The sequence below is a fragment of the Ammospiza caudacuta genome, chromosome Z (genome assembly GCF_027887145.1).
Source record: "Ammospiza caudacuta isolate bAmmCau1 chromosome Z, bAmmCau1.pri, whole genome shotgun sequence".
Taxonomy (NCBI): Eukaryota; Metazoa; Chordata; class Aves; order Passeriformes; family Passerellidae; genus Ammospiza; species Ammospiza caudacuta.
The window spans coordinates 16,356,137-16,380,628 of record NC_080632.1 but is presented as its reverse complement, the minus strand read 5'-3'; the positions used below and the strand labels follow the sequence as shown (position 1 = coordinate 16,380,628).

Genomic DNA, 24,492 nt, shown 5'->3' with positions numbered 1-24,492 from the left:
ATTAGCTGCTGAGGGAAGGTTGACATGAGGGAATAAAGACTGTTGAGCTTTTTTCAGCTGTGTTTAAAATGTGTATATCTGAGAGACCCAGCAGCTTGTCTACTGTAGCAATGTTTTTGGTTGTGCTAGAAGAGATGGGGAGGGACTTTTTACAAGGTCATGTAGTGATAAGAGAACGGGGAGTAGCTTCAAACTGATGGAGTAGGTTAGATTATATATTGAGAAGAAATTCTTTACTGTGAGAGAAGTGGGGCACTGGAACAGGTTGCCCAGAGAAGCTGTGGATGCCACATCCCTGGAATGTTTAAGGCCAGGTTGAGCAGGGTTGTTGGCCACCTAATTTAGTGGAAGGTGTCCCTGCCCATGACAGAGCATTGGAACTAGATGGCCCTAAGGTCACTTACAGCCCAAGTCAAGTCATTCTGTGATAATACTCTTCTGCCCTTTACGAGCTGGGGAGAGGAAGTGTTGTCCTGGCCTTTTTTTTGGTTGCATAATTTGGTACAGATTAACAAGAATTTCACTCTGAACAGTGATAACTTGTCAGGATTTTGTCTTTGGAGACTTTTTTCCCAGAGGAAATCTGGGGTACAGGCTTCTGTGTGTTAATTATTATTGTGATAAGCAACCAAGTTAGAGAAGATTTTGCAGGTGCTTTTTCCATGTTAGTGAAACTACAGCTCTTGGCATGATTCCCATATGCCTGCTTTTTCTTTTTTCTTTCCTCATCTATGTATGCCAGTACCAGACTGTATAAAAAAATTTCAATTTCACTACCTAGGGATTTCAGGCTGATTAATTTAATAAATGTGGTGCCAAAGTACTTAAATACAACCTGGCTACATTTGCACGTGTTATCTGAAAGTGCTTACGAACACTGCTCTGCCAGCAGCTGTTTCAGAGTTCAGAGGTCATTGGAGGTTTTGACTGCTTGGAACTAATATCAATGCAAAATAACATATATTGAGAAACGATTGCTTGGCTTTATAATTTTGAACTGTATGTGTTATACATGCAGAGTAATGTAGACATTAAGACCTTTGCAATCACAATGTAAGCCTAAGAGAACTGAACCCGCATAAGCACAAGTTAGGGCTCAAAACCACCATCTTCATCTTACTTCTCTTGGAGACTTTGGTACATGTACTGTAGCAGATTTGCTTAAAATGTATCTTGCATCAACAGTGTTAATGATCCTTAAATTTAGTCTATTATTTTGACTTTCATGTTACATGTTAGCCTGAATTTCAATACTGTAACTTTTTAAATGGTTGACCTCTTTCTCTGGTAGGTTTTCAATTTAATTCTTTCTCAGAATATGCTGCTTCACAAGAAGTCCCCAGTGTAAAATGATCTGGTTTACTGTTAATTTGCTGTTTGGTACATGGACTCTAGCAGAGCACCATGGTTACTTTAGTGTCACAATACCTCGGTGCTTTCAAAAGGGCAGGCTGCCCCTTTTGTGCAGTGTTATGAATAGCACATGAACTGAAGTCTTACTTAAGATAGAATGTTAGGGACATGCTTGCCACTTGCTGTCAAAACTGTATGGTGCTTCAGAACAGAATGGATTGTGATAATGCTGCATGTCTTATTTGTGTGTTTTGCAAGGTTTCTCTCTCTTTTTCTGTCTCTTACTGTAATTCAGTCACCCTCATAATACTGTGTCAGCATGGTTTGTAATAGGTTGCCTTGCAAGAGTCTGCAGTTTTTTCACTTCATGCTTATTCACCACAGTCCTGCCTCAGAGCTGTCTTTGCAACTTAGTACAATGACACTTCCTTATAGTTTTTCCTGTTTGTCATGGCTTTTGTTGCTGTACAAAGCTCTGTGTATCAATACTTTTTTTTTTCTCCCTTGCGTTACCTCCTTTTTGACCCTCCTGGTCAAAGATGTATTCTTGACACTCTTCCTTTTTATTGGCACAAAAGGCTTATTTCCTGTTTTGTTTTTGAACACTGCAAGGAAAATTTCTGCCTGGGGTAGCTATCTGAATTACTGCTTTTTTTTACCCCTTTGGTCTGACCATCCCTTGTCAGTTAAACAGTCAGCAAGACTATTTCCATTTACCTCCGCAGAGCCTAGGCCTGAACTCAAAAACAGCACTAGGACATTATCTGCTTTGTTCTGTCTTCGTGGTCAACCCATTGTTTATTTTCTGTAATGTTATGCTCATGATGTCTATTCACTCACCTACCTAAAGGCAAACATGCTGACTGGGGCTGATTAGGTATCAAATGCCACTGTCCCACATCAAGGAAAAAAATAATCTAGAGATCTACTGGAATCTCGTCTCTTACTGGATCTTCTTCATAGTTCAGTAATTTTACTTGGTGAAGATGAAAATTGATAACATTAGATACATATTGCAAGAAAATAGTCTTTCAGTCTGACTGCTCTTCATGGTAGAGAATTGCAGTATGTGGTACATATGTTAATTTGAAAATTTTGTTTCTGCAGATACTTGTCCTTCAGTTATTTATGTATATGTATTTTCTTGATGCAAATTCCATTGTATACTGTCCCATTGCTACAATGTTGTTTACCACAGAAAACCAAAGGAAATGAAGCTTCTGTGAATAAAAGAGATTGGACCCAGAAAGATTTGAAATAAACCCAAAAAATGTAATTAAAACCAAAGGAGGTTAGATGTTGGTACCAAAAAAAGATGTATTTTACGTAATAGTAAAAGAGGCAAAGAGAAAGGAAGAGGAAAGAAAGAAAGAAAGAAAGAAAGAAAGAAAGAAAGAAAAAGAAAGTGTGCATGTGGGATGGGGGGACAGGGAGAGAGTGACAGGGGTTAGGTGGAAGCGTGTCACCCATCTGGGGGTCCCAAAGACGTCCCATTGCTCCCCTCTGTCTGATCTTCTCGGTGTGAGGGTGCCCCGTTCCGCCGCCACGCCCCCCGGAGTTCAGAGTTCCGTGGGTTCTCCACGCTGTGGGCAGGTGGGAGCGCCCGGTGCCCCCCTGGCAGGGGCCACTTTGACACCGCCCCTTGCAGCACTGAGGGTCTGTGGCATCGCCTGCAGCGCTCTGGTGCCGGCTCTGGGACCCCTCTGTGGGGGCCTTTGGTGGCCGTGACGCCCCCTCTGCTGGGGACAAGCTTTTCCCGGGGTGAAGGGGCCCCTCAGGCCTCTCCTCTGCCCAGCCGAGGGTGGGCGGGCACTGCCTCTCACAGAGGGTTCCATCGGGCACCCAGATCCTCTCCTGCCCCACCCTTTGGGGCCAGGGTCTGTGGGGGCTTGGGGCTGCCATATCCTCCCTGAAGGTGCTAGGCTTGATTCCTGTGTGAATGTATTCTTCTCTCCGAAGACCTGAACTTACTGTGTTTTATCTCCATCAGCGAGCAGTTCACTGCCTTAGTCAGAAGCTCTGTTCCAGGTGTGGCGGTCTTATCTGCAGTTTTTGTAACACAGTTTCACTATATAATTGAAAGGCTTTCATGAAGATATTTACTCCATAAATTAAAACATTCAGTCTCCAATATCCATCAATCTTTTGAAATTAAATTTTGTGTTCATTTACCCAGGAGTGTAAGATTAAACATTCATTTTAGTGAGTTTGTGATGTTATTGCCAACACATTTGATATATTCATTGTGGCAGTTAGGGACATGGTTTATCTGTGGACCTGGTAGTGCTGGGTTAACAGTGTGACTTGATGATCTTAAATGTCTTTTTAAAAACTTAAATGATTCTGATTCGTTGCTGAAATACCGGAAACTATTTGAAATTGTGTGTAAAAGTTTATCTATGGTTCTGACCTAGCCTGGTGTCAGGATTTTTATGCTACAGTGAATTGATCCTAAATCTTTTCTTGAAGTTGTTAACAAACTGATCAGTAGGATCAGCTGTTACTGCTGTTTCAGTTTGCTCTGAATTTTGCATAACTTGATGCAGGAAAAAGCACCTGAGCCTTTAACTTGTTTTTCATTATTATTTTGTTATAATACTATGTTATAAATGACAATATTATATTGGCTTTTGCATTGATGTATTAGCTTTTGCATGTTGTTATTAATCAGAACTATTTTGATGCGGTATATATATACTTACTTTTAACTGCTTTTGGCATAGTATAATCTCTCAGTTTGTGTAGGCACCATATAGCTTCTTTAAATAGTAGTGTAATGTGTGTATATATATTTTTATATATATATATATATATATATATATATATATATATAAAATTTCTTAAACCATAGCCTGCTAGAGGCTGTGGGATGTTGAAGTGCTTTTTCATGTAACTAACTCAGCAAATGGTGTAAAATAATGAATTTCCCACATTCAGGGCCTATCTTATCTGAAAGACAACGTAACTCAGGCAAAAGCCAGAACGCTGAGAAAAGAGAATTTATTGACCCTTGTTATCAGGGAATAAAAGCACAAGAAGAAATAACATATATTGATCTAGTCAACAGGATGGTACACAGACAAGTCAGAGGTTAAAAACTGAGCAGGAAAATCCCTGAAACATCTATAATCACAAGAATGTTTGAATAATGAATGAAACTCATGAATATGTATGTAATGTAACAGTATATAGAGAACATTGTTTTACCCTAACTGGTGTGTTTTCTGGCCCATCACCAAATGGTTATTTGTACTCTTTTTTTTTATCCTGTATTAAACTTTTAAAAATTCTCAAGTGTGAACTTTGTTTTTCACATACTGTGAGTTTTAGTGCTGTGAAGGAAGGCATAAAAATCTCATCTCTGCTGCAGTTTGAAAAAAGGTTGTATTCCTTTTGCTCAAAATGCATTGTGTAAAATGCATTAATCTGAAATACCTGTTAAGTTAAATAAAGCTGAATGTAAACTACATGTCATGCTAAGATTTTTTTAGGTATTGGCTTTTGACATCAGCTGTTGACATCAACTATTAGATAGAAAAACAGCTGTTTTTTCAACAGCTAGATTTAATTCTTTTTGCAGCAATTTTAACTCCATAGCTTTCTTAGTTCTGACTGTATTTTGAATGGCATTCTCTAGCATATTTTCTTAAATGGTGTAATGTGCTGTTTCTCATTACAGACGCCTCCACCTCAATAAGAAGGCCACGGACAAACAGCCATATAGCAAGCTTCCTGGTGTTTCACTTCTAAAGCCGTTAAAAGGCGTAGATCCTAACCTGATCAACAACCTAGAAACCTTCTTTGAGCTGGATTATCCTAAAGTATGTATATTATTTAGTGTAATTTTTTTTCTTCCTATGTCTCAAAAAGTCACATGACGAACTTGGATGGTATGCTGCTTGGTTGTCTTGGATTGTTCTTCCTTCTGTAGGAAATGTATCATTACATATTTTACGTGTTGCAAACAAAACTTATTCCTTTTTAAAAAGCTGTCTATTGAGGACCATGTCCAAGGCTTAAGGGTGAAACATACTCTACACTCCACTAGGATTTGCCTAATCGATATTGCTGTATTGTGGTGTTCATAGATTTAAGTGCTTCATACTGCTGCAGGAGCTTACTTGAGAGGCAGGAAATTCTCCTCAGTTGACTACTTCTCTGTAAGAGATCCTCCAATAGAGAGCACTTTAACTGATAACATGAAACTTTTTGGTGGTTCTTACTGATGGCTCATCTAATGAAGAGTTGCTCAGTGATGAGATAGTGTACCTCACCAGTTGCTGGTAGGTAGGGTAGTCTCTAAGCCATGTGTTAGTGTTGAGAAGCAGATAGTTCAGAAAAGCTCACATTTGCTGTTGAACAGTTTGAATGTGTAATACAAGCAATAAGCAATGTAATTGATAAGATGCTCTCCTTGCTCTAAAGAGCTTAAAAGAAGTAAATGTTTGCTGTATCATTCAATATTTGAAATATGGTCCTCTGGACAGGCAAAAGTACATTTTTTACTGAATTTGTGTCTGCTGAATTCTGAAATTTGAAATTTAGCTTTAATGTAAAAACTGGTCTTTTCTCAGTTCTTCTCAAAATGTTCAGTCTGCATCTGACACTGCTTCTCCAATTGTAGAAGGTCAAACGTTTGTGTGAGCTGTACAGTCAGTGTTTGTGTATTCTGAGAGCATTAAACTGGCACCTAAGTAGGCAGGGTAAAACAAATAAAAATCTCTAGCACTTGGAACTAATCAGAAATTGGAAATTTTTTCTGTAATGAAGCTTTGAGCCTTTTGAAAAGCTTCAGACATGAACATACAAATTCTTTCAGCTCAACAAAGTGCAATAAAGTGTAGCACATTTGAAAGCCATACTTAAGGCAAGCTGCATATGCCAATATCGCAAACAGTGCAAAGAATCCTCAGCGATATCATAAGCTGTTATATGACCTATAATGAGCATCCAAACATTATGCAGGTGAAACATTTGTTTACAAATAAAACTTGTTTAATAATTAAAAAAAATAATGTTGAATTTTACTTTACAAAAGGTAGTCTTGGTCCTTAGTTCTGATAGCATATGAATAATTACTTGAAAATGTTGCTACTCCACACAAATCGGAGTTTCAGATAACGGTAGATAATCATGTTTTTTCCAAGGAGAGTGAAAATGCAAGTGTGAATGCTTCAGTTTGCTGCAGCACGGATTGGACAGTATGAGCAAGGTCCCCAAACTGTCTGAAAAAACTTTTTGTAGTTACTGTCCAGAACTACTTTAAGAACTACTTTAAGAGATGACCACAGAAATTAGAGCAACAGTATTGCCTGGTATTCAAAGTTCAGCTGTGCAGTGAAAAATCATTATGGAAGATTAATCTGAAACTTTTTACGGTGAAGCTGAATTCAACCTGCGGTGATAATTATTCTCTTGTGATACTCTGTGTGAAATACTCTTCTCTTGAATGGAATCCAGTTATGCTGTCTCAAAACTGCAGGACTTAAACATAATATTTTTATAAGTGAAGAGTTCTCACCTACTGTGTGTATTGTAATTGTGCAAAAGTTTCTCTATTCATCTTAAATTCAAATGAACCTGATGGTAATGCTTGTGTCAATAAGCCTTTTTTTTTTTTTTTTACTTTGCTACTGCATACAAAGGCGATTTGTTTTGAATTTTTCTTTTCTCAAGTATTGGAGTCTGAAATATCTGGCTTACTTCTGGTTGAATTTCTTGGAGAATATGGACATAGAAGTGTCATGGCTGCCATGGATTGAAGATTGATTATATAATGACTTGGAAAACAAATTTTATTGTACACATTAATCTTAATGTGCAGTAAAAAGATAATTTCTTCAGTTATTTATTTCTATGGTGTTCATGCTGTCAAGATTCTGTTGTGATGAGAGCACCTGTCTGCTTAATGAGACAACTCTTAAAATCCATTCTCCATGCTGTAAGATGGTAGAAGTCAAACTCTGCATGCTCCTTAGACAAATTGACTTTAAGTTTGCATTCTGAGAGGTACAGATGTTTACCTGATAGTTTGTAGTGCTAGAACAAATTTTAACTCCCATTTAAATGATTTTAAATTTCCTCAGTATTCTGAATGGATTTAGAGTAGATCAGGCTTTTGTGTAAAACAATACCATTTATTAATTTGAAGTCTATATATTTAACTTAATATCGTCCGTTGTATTTAATACCCCCTAATACCTCTTACTGAACAAGAACACCAAAAATTTTCATCATAGAGCCAATAGGAAGCTTTCAAAATTCATTTTTTGCTTAAGTAGTTTAGTGAAAAGAAAGTTTCATGAAATGATAAAATAGTCTAAGGGAGAATAAGAACTGCTTTGATTGCTAGTTGGGATCCGTTTTTACAGCAACTGTTGCAAATGTCCAAGAAAATTGATTCTTGTTGGATTGAATTTTTCAGTCTTTGTCAAAATGGCTTTTGGGTATCTTGATCAGAAATTTGCATTTTTTGTATTTTATTCTATTTATTGGAGCTTTAATAGCTCTAATTTTAACAAGGTAAAAAAAAAAGTTGTATCAGGTAAGAATTTCCTTCATTGCCAAGGCAGAAGTACCTTTATCAAAGCTGCCTCAATGTTTATTTCTTTGCCCACTATCACTAGCTTGTATATGCATGTAGCATCTACAGCTTTCCCTTAACACTTGTTTTTTCAACTATTACTCTATTAATAAGAAAATACACATATGTTACATATACATATATATTCCTGAGCTTTGTTGTACAACTAAGTGTACATATACTGGTCTCTGTGGGTTGTCTTCCAACTCTGTTCTGCATATGTATCCATAAAGTAAAGGAATGGAAGATGTAGTTCAGAGGTATACAGTCACAGTGTGTCATAACCTCATTTTTAATATTTCAGGTGCTGTCATTTCATTGAAAAAAATATTTAATTTTGAGCAAAATATTTAATTTTGAGCTCAAAATATTTAAGATTTTGTATGTGAGCAAAAATGGAAGTGGAAACAAAAATTTTACCTTGTATAGCAGAACATCTTGTTTCATGACTAATAGAAACTCTTCAATAACAGAAGAAGTAATGTTCATCAGTAAAAGAGCTCATTGAGACACACCCATAGTTGTTTTTTCAGAAGTACTTGGCTGTGCATTAAAAATCTAGACTCATTTAGCTGTAAAACAACGCCTTTGTTTTTAATTCTGTAACAGTACTCTTTATTTTTTTAGCTTACTACACTCTTAAGCTTTATTTCATAGACCGTATGGATATTAGCTGTATGTATGTAAATATATATGTGAGTGTATACATTTTTGTTTTTACTAGTATGAAGTACTACTCTGTGTACAAGATCATGATGATCCAGCTATTGATGTGTGCAAAAAGCTCCTTGGCAAATACCCAAATGTTGATGCTAGACTGTTTATAGGTAAGCAGTGCAACTTGAAGGTGGGACTCTGACTTGTAACATGATAGGTCTTCAGCTCCATATGGAGTACTCTGCATGGAGTTGTAGACTCCATACGTATATGGAGTTAAATAAATAGTTGTCTTGTTCAGCCCATGTTGCTTCTGTAGCTTAATCACCATTTTGCAGTAAAAAATAAGTTTGTAGTCAGTCTGTGACAAAAGTCCAAGAAAACTTAAGAAGGAATGGTTTGGGTAACCCCCTGCCATTTTATCTTCTAATTCCAAAACAACAGTTAAATCCTGTCTTTGCACTGAACTAAATGTGCAGGAAGTGACTCAGAGTTGTGGCTGTATTTGAGCTTGAGGTCCTGCAGCAATCCTTTTTAATCTGCTTAGGCTGTGTGGCTCTTTCTTCACTTTGTATTTGAATTAGCGGAGAAAAGGGGTATTAGAACAAGGTAGTAAAATGTAATTATTTTTTTTAATCTGATGTGAAAAAAACTTTACCATATCTGTCAGCTGGATGTAAAGGAGTGTGTCTCACTTTATTCTGCTCCTTTTTAATTTTTCTGCTGAAGTTACTATAGAATACAATCTTCATAATCATAGTCTCAAAGAATAAGAAATGAATAATGTTTACCTTACAAGAATGTAGTAATAAGCTTTATAGTTCTACTGCTCTTTTAATTACATTAATCTTGCTACACTGCCATTTTAAGGAAGCATTTGAATATTTTTTCTTTTTATTCTTCCAAGTAAAAAATATAGAAGTGAAGGTATACATAAAATATAGACATTTTGTATAAAAGTGGACTTTAAGAATTGGTGGGTAAATATTTATTTCAGTTTTTATATTTAAATATTTTGGATATGGAGTCTCAATTCTAAAAACTCCCCATACATTAATTTTTATGATGTTTGTATTTTTTAGGTGGCAAGAAGGTTGGCATCAACCCCAAGATTAATAACTTAATGCCTGGCTATGAAGTTGCCAAATATGATCTCATATGGATTTGTGATAGTGGAATCAGAGGTAGGTGTGTATATGCTAACTGTTAAACTGTGCTTATTCACCATAAGCAAGCAGATTTTGGAGACTAATTTAACTGAGACTATAAGCAGAAATTAAAGTTAAAAGTCTGGAAAGAAATGTTTTTGTGAAATAAAAGATTAGCCTCTAATTAGAGGAGAAAATACCTTTAAAAATACAATTCAGACTGTTTCCATTTTATTTGTTGTTGATCATAATAATTGTTAATTATTAATTATTTTTGTGAAACCACTTTTATAATATAGGATGCATCAAAGCACATGTACTCTTGATGCTGGTAATAAAATGAGAATCAGTGTCTTGTTGCAGTAGTCTGCTAATGACAGAGTTGCTCCATCAAGTGTCATTTTTTCATTTGTTGCTTAGTAACACCAGACACGCTGACAGATATGGCCAATCAAATGACTGAAAAAGTGGGCTTGGTCCATGGGCTCCCCTATGTTGCAGACAGACAGGGGTTTGCTGCTACCCTTGAACAGGTGAGTGCAGTGTTGGGGAGGGGATCTTGTTTTATTCTTTTTTGCTTACAAAACCTTGCTGAGTGAAAGCTGTATTGTGCCTCTTGTACTTTGTGAGTGACGAAATGGTTATTTTCTAGCTGCAGTCACACTTCCAACTCAGGGTAACTAGGGCAATTTCTAAGTGCTTCAGAATTCCTCTGTGGTGCTCTGTCTGATTCAATATTTAGGTTTACAATATGAGCAGTAAAGATTACAAGATACACGTTTTGGAGTTTATGTTTAAAATTATTAAAAAACTGAAAAATTGAACTGGTGAATGCTTTCTAGTGCTTAGTAAGAAAGGACTAATTAATTTTATTTGGATATCTGAAAAAGCACACAAAAATGTCCATGACAAGTCTAAGCGAAGTTTAGCTCACACAGTATCTTACTTCCAGCAGGATTTACAAGCAGAGTCTTTATGGAAAGTAGAATAAAAGCAAGGCTTATATCCGATTTTCCTGTAATACTGCCTCAGTGTTCTGTAATTTTCAGCTGAGAGACTACCTGAGCAGGAGCCAGACTTGTATATTTACTAATCCTTAATATAAAAGCATTTTAGTAAGAAGAGATTTCTTAAATGAACTTTTCCATTATTTTTTTGAGTCCATATACGTTTTTAACATGTGTAATTTTCTATACCAGGAAGTTGCATAGATCTATTTGTTACAGGATCTATATCTGTTTACTCTGACCCTTGTTCTGTAGTGCTATTTCAGGTCTCATAATAATTGTATTGTGAAAAAGAAAGTGAAAGTTTGATTCCTGTCCACCATCTTCATATTACTCATTCTGTTCTATTCTTCCCTGTCCTCTTTCTCAGTAAGTTCTCTTTGGTAAAATGAAGAGGTTGAGTTTGCTTTTTGGTTCCTTATGTCTCAAGGCATGTAATCCAATAAATTTTTATTTGGAGCTGGCCTGTATAAGGCATTTTGGCCCAAGGCTAACTGATAGGGGGGGTGAAAGAGAAATGTGAAAGTGTGGTGAAATTCAGTACTCCATCATTGCTCTAAGTGATGGTTTTTGCTGATTTTTTTCTTCCTTTTTTTCCTTTTTCTTAAATGATACAAAGTCTGAATTTTTTCTTACAAGAGAAAAGCAGAGGTCTGTAGCACAAATTTCCTAGTACTGCTACTTGTTAAAGCAAGAATTACAACTCCTGCTCCTGTATTCCTGGAATAGCTTTTTGCCTGCTGATCCAGGGTACTGCAAGATGAGCACACCTTTTCTTGAATGAGTTACTGTACCAGTGTGAAGGCAGTCTACACTAAGTAATAATGAGAGGCACTAGCACTCATTCCCTCTGTTTTGTAGGTCATTCCTAGTCTTCAGGTACTGAATCTTATAAGAAGTTTTTCTCACAATCTGAATTTTTTCTTCATTGTTTTTGTTTGCAAGCGTGTTAAATAAACAAATTTCCCATGCTTCCATAGAATCATAGAGTAATTTTCTAAGAACATGTATGCAGGAATGCAGTTAATTTTCACATGTCTGTCAGTTACCACCACATAATACATTAATCTTAGTGATTAGTCAGTTACTTAATGGATTTTTAATACATATATTCCCTGAGAAAAACTTCAGTAAGTTAGAAATTAAATACAAAATGAAGTGCAGTAGTTCGTCATGAGAATTTAAAACCTGCTTATAGATTTGCAAAAATACAGCCAATATCACCAATAGATTTCTCAGATCTGGTGATACACTAGGTTTTTTAAAATGGTACTAAAGGTCTTTCCAAATACACCATTGTATTTGGCCACACCTAGTGTATTTTACCCTCCTTATGTTTCCAGAGGAAAAAGCTGTCATTGTAGTACTTAAATATAAAGTTTGAAATGCCTTTTGTTCTTTTCACAGGTCTATTTTGGTACTTCACATCCAAGGTCATATATTTCAGCCAACTTAACTGGCTTTAAGTGTGTAACAGGAATGTCATGCTTGATGAGGAAGGATGTCTTGGACCAGGCTGGAGGGCTGATAGCTTTTGCACAGTATATTGCTGAAGATTACTTCATGGCCAAAGCGATAGCTGACCGGTAAGATGACTCTGAAATAAGCTTATTGCTTTAGGTGTAGTTTAAATCTTTCTTTTTGTTTGCTTTTTGGGTTTTTTTTAAACACACAGCACATACTGTAAGTATTGGTGTTCATATCAGCTTCACATATGTATAGCAAGCATATTAATGACATGTGCATTGTCCTGTCAGTGTAAGGCTTTTAGGAATAATTAAGCCATATCGTTGTCAATTCCTTTAGAGAAAAGTTTCAGAACTTGGTTTAAGTTCTGAGTTTGAGTTCTTGGTTTAAGTTGTTTTTGTTTTTTTTTTCCAAAGAAGAGTATATGGTTTCGGGGTTTTTTTGCCTACACCCTAATAGGACACACACGCCAAAGAAACTTCTCAAGCCTAATAAAATTGCGATTTTTATGTAGTTGGTTTTTGCATCTCTTATTTACACATTTTTATTATAACAAATTCCTTTTTCAGGGGCTGGAAATTTGCAATGGCCACACAAGTTGCAATGCAAAACTCTGGTTCATATTCTATTTCTCAGTTTCAGTCCAGAATGATCAGGTAAGATTTTGATCTTTTTATTTCCTCTCCCACCCATCCCTGCTCCCTTCTTTTGGTGGGGACAGCCTGATGAGAGGGAATACATTTTCCAAGGGAATTTGATCTAATGCCCAGTGTGCTAAGGTTCAGTGCACAGCTTGATGCATGCTTCTTCATAAGTGTTGGGAGAGAGGTGCTGACTTTCCACAGAGGAATGACTGTTACAAGTATTAAAAAAAATTAACACACCCCTGTCCTTAGTACCTTTTCAATGCTATCCCTAGCATCTTTTAAAAGGAGTTTTTTTGCAGTATTTTATTCGGAGGTGTTAATTAAATTAGACTAGTATTTTAGAAAATACCATGATGGCTTATTTGGTGAGGCAGGGGAGGAGGAGTTAATGAATAATGCAGAGTCAAAACTGATTTGTTTTTCTTTTCTAGGTGGGCCAAACTACGAATTAATATGTTGCCTGCCACAATAATTTGTGAGCCAATCTCAGAGTGCTTCGTTGCCAGTTTAGTTATTGGATGGGCAGCTCATCATGTGTTTAGATGGGATATAATGGTATTTTTCATGTGTCACTGCTTGGCATGGTTTATATTTGACTACATTCAACTAAAAGGTGTTCAGGTATGTAATTTTATTTGCCAGGAGGTTACTAAAATTACTTATTCCCATTAATTACAGCAAAAAGCTAAACTTAATTGCAACCATAAATAAGTTTATTGACAAGCAGGAAATAGCAGATCTAATCCTGTTACTTCTCGGTCTTCCAGCTTCAGTTACAGTATCATAAAAAGGAAGAAGTAGTTTTAATTTTTGTATTTTACAAAATACAATGTTGTAGTTTTGTATTCTACAAAATTCTGCTCTTGCCTCTGACTAGGCTCTGAAAGTTTGTGTCCCCCCTTAATTAATATTCATGTTCCAAATCTGCTCCACAAGGGCATGTGCAGAAATTTTAAGCTCATTTGACAGTACAAGACCAGAAGCTTTGTGGGGTTTCATTTTTTGGGGGGAGAGGAGGTATTATTTTGCTTTATTTTAGTTGTCGCATTGTCTTATATTTGTTGAGGTGTATGTGTACTCATACATACATTTTTCAATTCATTTTGTTAATAATGGGAAAGGAGAAAGGCCTTATAAAACTTTTAACATAGAAAGATGCCACAAATGTGAACAACATTTGTTATTCTCATGCTATAGAAAATATTTAATATGGGTAATTGCATCTTGAACAAGAAAGTATTCTTGGATTTTAATGAAGGATGCAATTGATACATAAATCTGCCTAGTAAGCTTTATAAAACATTATTAAAAGGTTTTAAGTTACTTTAAAATTTCTCGTGAATTATCAGTATGATTAAATACCTTGCTTTTTATTGTTTCTAGGGTGGTGCTCTGTGTTTTTCAAAACTTGATTATGCAGTAGCTTGGTTCATCAGAGAATCCATGACAATTTATATTTTCCTATCTGCTTTGTGGGACCCCACCATTAGCTGGAGGACAGGGCGCTACAGGTTACGTTGTGGAGGCACTGCAGAAGAAATTATTGATGTATAGCCACACATTTGTAGCTGTGAATGTCAAAAAGTGAAGGGGGAAAGAAAAGTATTATAAGTTGTTTATATACTTCCAAGAAGATCTACCTTCAGTAGTTTTATTACTTGTATGTTTGGTATCTGTTCTTCAATTTATTTTTGCATGGCACTTGCATCTGTGAAAGTACATCTGTAGTCTTGGCCAAATGGTACCTTCCTTCTGTGTAGAAATAAAAATAGGGAGAATTGGTCCTGACATCTGCTTTCTATTTAAATGCTCTGCAGTAGACTTTTTTTTTAAAAAAATATCCTCTGGGATATGAACAGCTTCTTACTCCTTGGTGTGCTAGGCTAGCAAAACTAGGGTTCACATAGCTATTTTCCAGCTGGATTGCACAAGACTGTACCTAGTGAAATCACAGAGGTACAGCTGATTTTTATTTTATCCCACTAAATTGAGCTAGCAACGGGACCTTGGGAAAGAAGCTCTGAAATGTTTTATGCCTACCTCTTATAGTTGCTGCAGAACAATATGAATAGAAAGACTAAACTGCTTTGCAAAAACAAACTAAAGCAAATCTGTAGTCTTGTGTTTATATATATATAGATAGATGTATATAGTGAATATTTTAATCATTGCAGTAACCAAAAGTGGTCTGAGTTGGATAAGAATGAGTGGAAGGATTTACTGGTCAAGCATGTATTATGAGCATCTTTTGGCCAAGTCTGATCTGGTTCTGTCTCTTGAACCTTGTTAAGCACTGTGCTGTAACTAGCCAAGGTGATCCCCTCAGTACTTCCATCCTTTTTTAAGGGGTGTTTGTTTTTCTCTGTGAGTGAATGCTTTCACGGTGGGGGGAGGGTGTTGGGGGTGTGTGTGGTACATAGTAGGGAGCAGAAATACATTTCAGAAACATTTCACACATGAGCTATTTTCTTACACAATGTCTTAAGAATGTAATTTCATGATGCAGGTATTTAATATCTTTGTAAAGTGAACATACATACCTATACTAGTCATAATTAAGTATTCAATTGCAGTAGATATTGTGAATATATTAAAGGGCCAGGTGAGTTTGCTGTTACTGATTAAAACTGTAGTCTTAATTTAGATATCAAACTAAGTTTACTCTTGGCTGTTTGCCTGTTAGTCTAGCCTTTAAATTGGACTTCTGTATTCCAGTGGTATGACTAAAAGGACTAGATTATAATGCATGCCATAGTTTTCCTCTCTCTGTTCCCTGTAACTTGGTTTTCAACCTCATTGTGATATTTCCTAATTTGTGGTGAACTGGACTTGTTTTCTTTAAACATTTTTAATTTAAAAAAAAAAAAAAAAACATAGCAAAGCTAGAGAAGACTGTTGCATAAGCCTTTTGTTTTCATAATTGTATTTATGCTGCTTTACTTTCCTTCATATGGAATAGCATATTGTCACCATGAAAGTGAACTGCTAATTACAAGGTGATGTCAACAAAGCAGCTTTAAAAGTTGGATTATTATTAGTTGGATGATGTGTAGCATATTAGCAATAATCACATGTATTTATAAAAAATGGACTTTTTACCTTACTGAGCCAATCCCTTACCCATCATATGCTACACAAGTGTAATGTGTAGGTATTTGTTGTAAAACATACTCTGGGCCAAGATGCTTCATCCACATTAATAACTCTTTGCCTTATGGTAACATGGAACTTTTTTAATGGGCATTTCTGTATGAACAAAGGCTTGTGATGCATGCTTCATTCTTTTCATGTGAATCAGGAAGAAGCACTTTTCCTGAGGAAAGATTTACACTGAAACCTAGTCTAGTTGTGACCCACAAAAACATTTTTTTTAATATTGTTTTTGACATAGTTGAATTTTACTGACAATGTTTGTATCTTCATTTGTTTCATGAAGTTTGATGCCATTCATTGCACTGCTGAAGTGAAGCTTAGCTTGCTACTTGCTTTATGCTGATTTCTATGCAGGCAATGGAACAGAACCAAAAAAAAAAGGCTGAACAGACTTCCGTTTAAAAAACTAGGTGGGGATAATTGTTTAACAGGTGCTTTGGTATTCGTAGAGCCATTTTTGGCTGTGAAAAATAAAGCTTCACTTAAGCAAATGGTTTCATTTGTGTGTTGTTTGGTTGATGATGAAATGGAAACCAACAGTGTCAAATGTAGACAATGCTGCAACAGAACTTTTAGAAGTTATAAACAGCTTATGTAAAAGTTATGTTGATTTACAGCTGTGTAGAATACACCTTCTTTATTTAAAATAATTGTATTGTTTTTCCTTTATTTAAAAATAAATTTTGAATACAATCTATTTATGGAGTACTTTTTTTCCTTTCTTCCATGCTGTAATGTGACAGATTTAAGTATTTATGGCAGTTTTGTTAGATTATATTTCTAATTAATCTTCACAGCAGTAAAGGGGTGTGCCTTTAAAGTTTTTTTACAACTACACCATCTCTTTTGGATTTTATATTGGACTGAAATTAACTTAAATGTGCTAAACTGATTTTGAGTTGTTCTTAATTTTTTAGAGTAGCTTCAGTGTACAAAAATTTTGCAAGTGAACAGCATAGTTCCATATCTATTCTAATTAGCTTAGATTCAGATTTTAGAGGTGATAGCTGTTGCCACAGAACATGTTGGCATTGAGAAATAATGTTGATCCTTTGTTTTCAGGTACACTAACTCGGAAGCACTCTGAACTTGCTCTGCCATCTAACTTGGCTTTTTTTGTCTCTTCCCTACCATTTATGAACATCATGTGAAACTTAGTAAGAGACTGTGTTTGTGGAAGGGTTGTTGGAATCCTGCATGCCTGGTGTAAACAAACACTGCTGGAATCATTTGAAAACTATTTATAGAAACTTAAATGTTCCCGAGTGTATTTTGTGCTCAGTACATTTGCAGCCACAAAGCACAATACTTAAATCCTCTTCCCTCCGTGATTTCATTACTCTCATGCCTACTGTTAAAATAGTGTTGTTGTTTTCTGTACTTTCAGTTGAAGTCTTTCTCCCTTGAATTCCTTTTGCCACTCTCCTGTTTCCTGCTGAATGCTGGCTACCTACATTTCCTCTCAAGTCTGTTTTGACAGCTGGAAAAGCTTGTCTCTAACCACCTGTTTTCACAAATCACTTCTGGAAGCTGTTTCATTCATCATAAAAGCTTTTAAGCCTCACACCTAATTTCTGATCATCTAAATTTAGGGTGGGTTTGAGCTCCAGCTTTTCTTGGATTCAACTGCTTTCCCAACAGCACTGATACTGATGATAGCTGTTGAGGCTGAGGAAGGCTAAAATTTAATATAGCAATAGATATACTTTTAATAGTGTTTTAATAGTTATACAAAAATATTTCTGCTTTTATAGTGTCTATGCTTGCATAAATAACACTTAGAAGAGAGAATGGCACTGTATAGAATAGCAATAATTTCAAATTTAGTCCATCTTTTGGGTCTGAGAATGTTAGTTTTGAACTAATGATCAGATTATTCTGAATAGTTTACTACTTGGATATTCAGAGTGAATGCACAGGTTTACATAAGGGTTTTTCTTACCTCCTGAACTAAAATCTGTGTCAAAGGCAGTACTTAGTGTTATAATGCAGTTATCTGGGCAGATGAGAATTTCCCTCCACAAAGTAATCTCTGCTTTTATGTTGGTTTTGGAGACTATATGAAAGATTCTTATGTTAGTGTTGTAAAATGCACTGTAATTGAAATTGGGGTCCTGGGATGTGCTTTAACAACAAAAAAAAAAAAACATAAAAACAAGCCAACTAAAAACACAACAGACAAACAAGAAGCTTCCACAAACAAAACCAAACCAAAACCCACCACAAACAAGGAAACTACCAACCACAGAGCCAAACCCTGCTGCATCCTGTTGATTCTGAGCCTTTAGTTGGACTGCTTAAAGGATTGTTAGCTGTTCTGCACTGCACAAATCAATTTCAATTGCCAGCTATCACACAATTGAGAATAAATAATAATTCTTATGGGTAAATGCACCACATTCTGCTTTTGTTTATTTGGCAGGTCCCTAAATGTTTCTTTGTAGCAGTTTCTAAGGACAGGAGCCTGTGTTTTCAATTTTAAGTCTTACCTGTCATCAGTGTCCAGTTTTCCTTACAAATCCAACATTAAGTGTAGCATACCAACCAGTCCTGTGGATCCTAAGGCTTTGCTGGTGTTAGCTATAACCTTGCAAGGTTGTGACCAGTGGGCTTCCTTTTCAGTGGCAGTTCTAGGTTAGTGTCCTGTAAAAGTTCTAACTATGCTGAAGCCCTGCAGGGTCCACCTGAAAGGATAAGTGTCTAACGACCCTTTTAACTGGAAGATGTTTGTGCTGCCCATCTTTACGCTTAGCTGAGGTTAAAATAACTAGCCAACTTAATCCTGTAACCTAAGAGACTGCAAAAAGTTAAGTATTTTCAGTGCTTTCCAACACAGTATTTACAATGCTTTATTTCTTGAATTCTCATCAGATCAAGAGTGAACTTCTGCTTATGTGTGGTTTGTGCTTCTGGGGAGAATATGTTTTTTTTTATGAGCTGAATCAGATCTAATGATTTTTCCCTAATTGTTGGTGTGACTGCAGAGGCTCAATTAAGAAATGCAGACCAGGGAGCCCTGCACTAGAAGTTTATGGATTGCTGTTGCTTTCTGTCTCATCCCTCCACACATTCCCCCAACAGTTTTTTTCCCAGTTTCAGACAGGAAGGAAGGGCCTCAGCCAAAAGCCCAAGTCCCAGCTGGAATTAACAGCCATATTATATGTAGCCAGTTTGTGGGTGAATGGGAGAGGTCAGGCTCATATCCCTGTGCAGGAAGCCAGTAAATTCACAGGGAGCACAAAGCAGGAGCTGTCAAAAGAAATCTCTTCACTGGGCTTTGACATGAAGTGAATTATTATTCTTGACTTTGCCTTTGCATCCTCTGGGCCTGTATTAAACTTAGATCTGCTCACAGGGTGAAAGTGAGCTCAAGCCAATTTAAAGCTCTGTTAGCTCTCCCCCTGCCTTTACTGTATGATGAATTACTTTTCTTCTTTCAAGCCTTGCCTGATGCCTGGAAGAGTGTATTTCTATATGGTGAACGGTAACTTATTTTTGGTTGCAATAACTTCACCTTTTCTGTGATACAAAATGCTGGAAGAGGTGATAAGACAAACACAGGCCTGTAAATTACATATGTAAAATGCAGTAAGACATTCAAAAGTGACTCCCTAACCCTATAGAAATGAGAAAATAGAAACTATGAAGCCTTTGGGGGAATCTGTACATACAATTTTTGTTTTTCTATTGCATGTATACACACTACATACATAAAGGTATAGGTGCATGTATTTTTATGTATGAACTTTATATATAGATATATATGTACTAATGCCAAAATAAAACCTTGTAAGAAGTCTTGAATTTGACAAAAATATTCTTTCTGTAAGTGGACCGTGCAGGTAAATTAATGATTTGCTAGTATAAAAGGCCAGCAGCACAAAGTTAAATAAATCATGAGCCACTGGGTCTAATATCCAGTTCCATTTCACGTCTCAGTAAGCAGACAGATGAAAGCTCAAAACCTGTAATTTTCTTCCTGGACTTTTTACTTATAAGCCTGAACAATGTTTTATCCATCTAGACTTTGACAACTTCCACTAAGAATTCAGAAACTCTGCTTCCTTAGCTGGCAGCCCCCCAAATCTGAGCAAGGCAAGACCCATCTTTTTGTCACTTGCCTCCTTTCTGTTCAGTTTTATTGGCTTCTGTTCCTTCCTTTTGAGGCAAGTGTTGTTCCTGAGGGTCTTTATAAAAGAGTTTTCCCAAGGAGGGAAACATGTGGGAAGGAGAAATAACAGCAATGAGAGGTGGAACTGGTGAATGCAGTGTTAAATTTGCTTGTGACTAATGCTCCAGAATGAAGGTATGGGCGAATCTGGCCACCTTTAGAACATACTAGGTAACAAGGAAGAATAAAAGAGGTGAAACTTTAGAAAGATTCTTTAAATTTTAAGAGTTCTTGCTCAGAGAGAGGCTGGAAACCTCTGAAACATTCCTGAAGGCTAGATATCTAGAATAAGCCTCTTTCCATGAATTTTATGGGGCTTTCAGTGTGATCTGTTTAAGGGTTATGTTGTATGGCTGGAAAAGGAGGAAAGCATTTCAGCAGGGATTGCAATTCACTCTGCAAGACAGGGCAACTTACACCTGTTGTCTCTGGATTACAAACCTCTCAAAGGCTGCTTTATTTTGGCTTCCCATGTCTTGAGGCATTCAGCTTGCCCTCCTGCAGATGATTTGCAGGGAGGATAGGAACAACTTGTCACTGTTGGGCCATTGGCTGAGCAGGGAGGGAGCTCCAGCTGGAGCAGGCAGGTTTGGACTTTCCCCATGTTTGGGAATGTCTGCAGCCACTGACTTTATTTGAGATGAAAATGTTAACTCCATGGTATGGTGGTGACTGTGCCATGAAGGGTCTCTGCTGATGCTGTGGGACTGGGGTGTCTAAAAGCAGACTGCCTGTCTAGTAGGGAGAAGGCAGATGTTGGAAGGAGTGTAGCTTTGTGAGTACTACCCTGGTGGTGGTATGAACTAGGAACCCTCTTACTAGAGCTTAAAATCTCAGGCTTAAAATGTTGTTGTGGTTCAGGCATCCTCCTGCAGTGATAAATGCCCTGATGAAGGTGAAGCGTGTCTTGTCTGTGTGCAGACTGACACAAACAATGATCTCATCAGTGCGTCAGCAGCACGCTAGCTCTGCTGGGACACAACAGTCACATTTGGCATTCATATTTTTGTGTGTGTACATAAAAACAGTCTTTCTGCAGCCAGAATATAACTACATAATATTTTCGTGCTTTGCCTGTCAAACAGATTGCTTTTGTATGCAACAGGTGATGACTAAAGAGATTATTTCATTTAGTTTAAAAACATAGCTGAAATGAACATCAGAAGTAAAATTTGGCATTTCCAGCTCTCTGTCCAGTGATTAAAAGAGAATCTGGTGCAGTTTTGCCTCAGGCAGAATGTTACTGTCAGTGAACAGTGGAGTCATTCTTTATGAACATATAAAGTCATAAACCAAGTCTGTGCAGCAGGAAGGACTGCACTTGTCTGTACAGTCTGTCTCAAGGCTGGTTTTCGTGGCGTCACAGCAAAGTAGCCAGCTTTACTTTCCTTGACTTAGGCCAGGAAGCCATGTACTCCATTGGGTTTTCAATGTCAAAATGCTACAAGTATCCAGAGGAAATTGCCCTTCAAGTCCTTCAAATGGGTGGTGATAGCTGATTTGCAGGATCACAGAAGCCAGGATTCTAGTCACAAAATTATGCTGTTTTGCATTGCATGAGTAAGGTAGCATTTCCTGCTGTTGTTTCAAGCCTAAACACAGATTATATCCTAAAGGAAAGTATCTTTGGGAATAAAGGAGTCCTTTTTACTAAAGATTGTTTCCTCCTCCAAAATCCAGTAGAATTCCCTCTAAAAAAACTCCATGGACTTTGTCTGATTTATAACTCCCAACATCATGGGGTCTTTTTCCCCTTGTAAGCTGTGAAATATTTTGAGTTTCTCAGTCCCCAGGAAGCTGATATTGTCATAAATAGGCCAGACACAGTTTTCTTCAGTTTGCTCAGTGGGAGATGGCAAGTGTCTGAAGGGACGGAAGCTCTACCATTTCAGTGCTCTGCTGCCTTCATCTGTTTTGCACTGCAGCCACTTCTGATCTCCGCTGCAATACTGCAATCAGTGGATAAATCTGTTTCCTCCTGTCCAGGGAATTTTACCATCTCCTTCCTGCTGCTAGCAAAGTGTGAAAACCAGAGAGCACTAAAGGGCATACTGAGCTCCAGGCTGGAGAGCCTTATCTCCATTTATGACAGCATGCAGATGCTGTAAGTCTGATACACTGATGCTTGGAAGATGGTTTTTGAGAACTGGTTCCTGCCAAGGTGGTAATAAAAGGAGGGGGGAAATGGTATTTGCTTAGCATTTATTTAGAGAAAAAGACATTGTTTGAAAAGTCTTGCTGAAGTATTCCCATAAAATAAACCAGTCCTTGCTACGCATCTCCTAAGTCTTGTTTCCAGTTTCTGGGCTGTTCTCCATACTTAGCTGAAACCTGTTGTTTTGCAGGGAGAAAGGTGCATCACTACCCACTTGAGTTTGATCAGATCAACACAAATGTCCATTTTCCTTTATGTGCCCAGCTGATAGATCCTTAAGGATTTTTTTTCCTGTATGATATGTTTAAGTCCTTTTGTGATAAGCTCACTTTGTTTAGTTACTATCTCTGTGTCCTCTAGAAGTACTCTACAGATATCCACAAGTGCGCAGGCAACAAATCAGAAAACACTACTCTAAGAAAACTTAGTGTGACAAAGAAATTTCTGCCTCCAGCCAGAGGGTGTCTGTGTTACCACAAGGATCTCCTCAGTAAAAATGGGTATTGGATTTTCAGTAGAAGATTGGTAATCACTGCTGCTTCAAACAGCACCAAACAGCCCACCAAAAACCTTCTTGCAGCACAGGAACTTCTTGCCTCCTGATCCATTCAAGACTGGATGTGTGAGCTGGTGGCTTAGGTCTGGGTCCAGGTGGATTTTGAGCATGCAGACAAAAACTCTCTGGCCATACTGTGCATTCACTCTCAAAGCAAAAGTGTTTCAGAAAGTCCAAAAGCAATGTCCTGTATTTCAGTTTGAGCCCACTGTCTCTAATCCTGGCACTGAAAAAAGTCTGTCTCCTTCTCCTTCACCTTCATCAGGTATTTGTACATCCAGATAAGATGCTCTTGAGCTTTCTCTTCTCCACACTGAGCAGTCCTAGCCTGCTCTGTGGAAAGGGCACACTGCTGGCTAGAGTTCAGCTTGGTGTCCAGCAGACCTTCATTTCCTTTTCTGCCAAGCTGCTTTCCAGACTGTCAGCCCAGGCTCTGGCTGCTCCCTTCTGGGTTCAGGATTTTAAACTCCTCCTTGCTGAATTTCATGATGTTCCTGTTGGGCCATTTCTCCAGCCAGACCAGGTCCATCTAGATGACAGCATGACCTCCTGGCTGTCACATGTACATCAGCATGATGTGAAAAGGGAGCATGAATCTGAAGTTATTTTACTTCAGTATAAATATGGAAAAAAAATCTATTAGTCTAAACCAAAAGCAAAATATATCCTTCTTGGTCTGAAATAGAAACAATGCAAATGGATTACTGATGGTAATCACTGGCTGTAACTACTGGCTGCATCACTAATTCCTGAAATAACTGGGTGAAAAAGAGAATAAATGGGTTTTGTTAATCCTTGATATATCCAAGCAGAGACTGAGTTATGAGTCATCTTGTCTGGGTGAGGGAATCAACATCTTGTCCTTCACAATAACAATTCCTCTTTGCCTCCAGTCTCTCTGCTAGGTTTCCCCTTCACCTGGCCAATGTTTCCAGGGCCAGCATCTTACTTCCAGGTTTCCTATTGCTGTTTTCTCTGTCTCTAGGTTTGCTCTCTCTGCTCTTCCTTCCTATTTCTTCTCTCCCAGCCAAGTACAGGCACAGGTTGCCGCTCCCTCTCCAACCACATATCCATGGGATTGAGGTGCATTTCCTCATCTCTGGGCCTCTCTCATGCTTATGTGCCGAAGATCAGGTATAGGATCACTTTGAAAAAGTGATGAAGCCAAGTTGGAGGACAAAACAAAGGATTGTCTTCTGTGTTGTGTTTTTGCCTGGCTATCCTGGAGCCTAGAGAGATGGTGCAAGGAGACGCAGTGTGTCCAACATCTGTGTCCCTAAGTGCAACTCTCCTGGCTTAGACAAACAAGCTGCCTGTCCTGTGGCCACGGGCTCTTGGGCTTGACAAGTCACTGCAAATTGTAAGCCTTGAAGCACATCCTCCACGGCAGAAATATGAGCCTCTGCCACCATCCAGGCACAGGTACATTGGGCACATGTACATTTGGGGACAGGTAGATTGGTACACTGGTACATTGTACACAGGTGCATTGGGCACAGGTACATTTGGGCACAGGTATATTTGGGCACAGGTACAGTGGGCGCAGGTACATTGGGCACAGGTACACTGGGCACAGGTACATTGGGCACAGGTGC

General features: G+C 37.6%; 1 protein-coding gene across 1 annotated transcript in view; it reads left to right on the top strand.

The window, feature by feature from the left end:
- UGCG (UDP-glucose ceramide glucosyltransferase) overlaps positions 1-15,207 on the top strand; it is a 34,665-nt gene extending 19,458 nt beyond the window's left edge. The window contains exons 2-9 of the mRNA XM_058823979.1: positions 5,033-5,174; positions 8,661-8,763; positions 9,676-9,777; positions 10,162-10,274; positions 12,156-12,334; positions 12,785-12,871; positions 13,294-13,483; positions 14,246-15,207. Of these exons, the coding sequence (XP_058679962.1) occupies positions 5,033-5,174; positions 8,661-8,763; positions 9,676-9,777; positions 10,162-10,274; positions 12,156-12,334; positions 12,785-12,871; positions 13,294-13,483; positions 14,246-14,416 (1,087 nt within the window). The 3' untranslated portion in view covers positions 14,417-15,207. The remainder of the gene's footprint in view (positions 1-5,032; positions 5,175-8,660; positions 8,764-9,675; positions 9,778-10,161; positions 10,275-12,155; positions 12,335-12,784; positions 12,872-13,293; positions 13,484-14,245) is intronic.
- Positions 15,208-24,492: the final 9,285 nt, after the last annotated feature.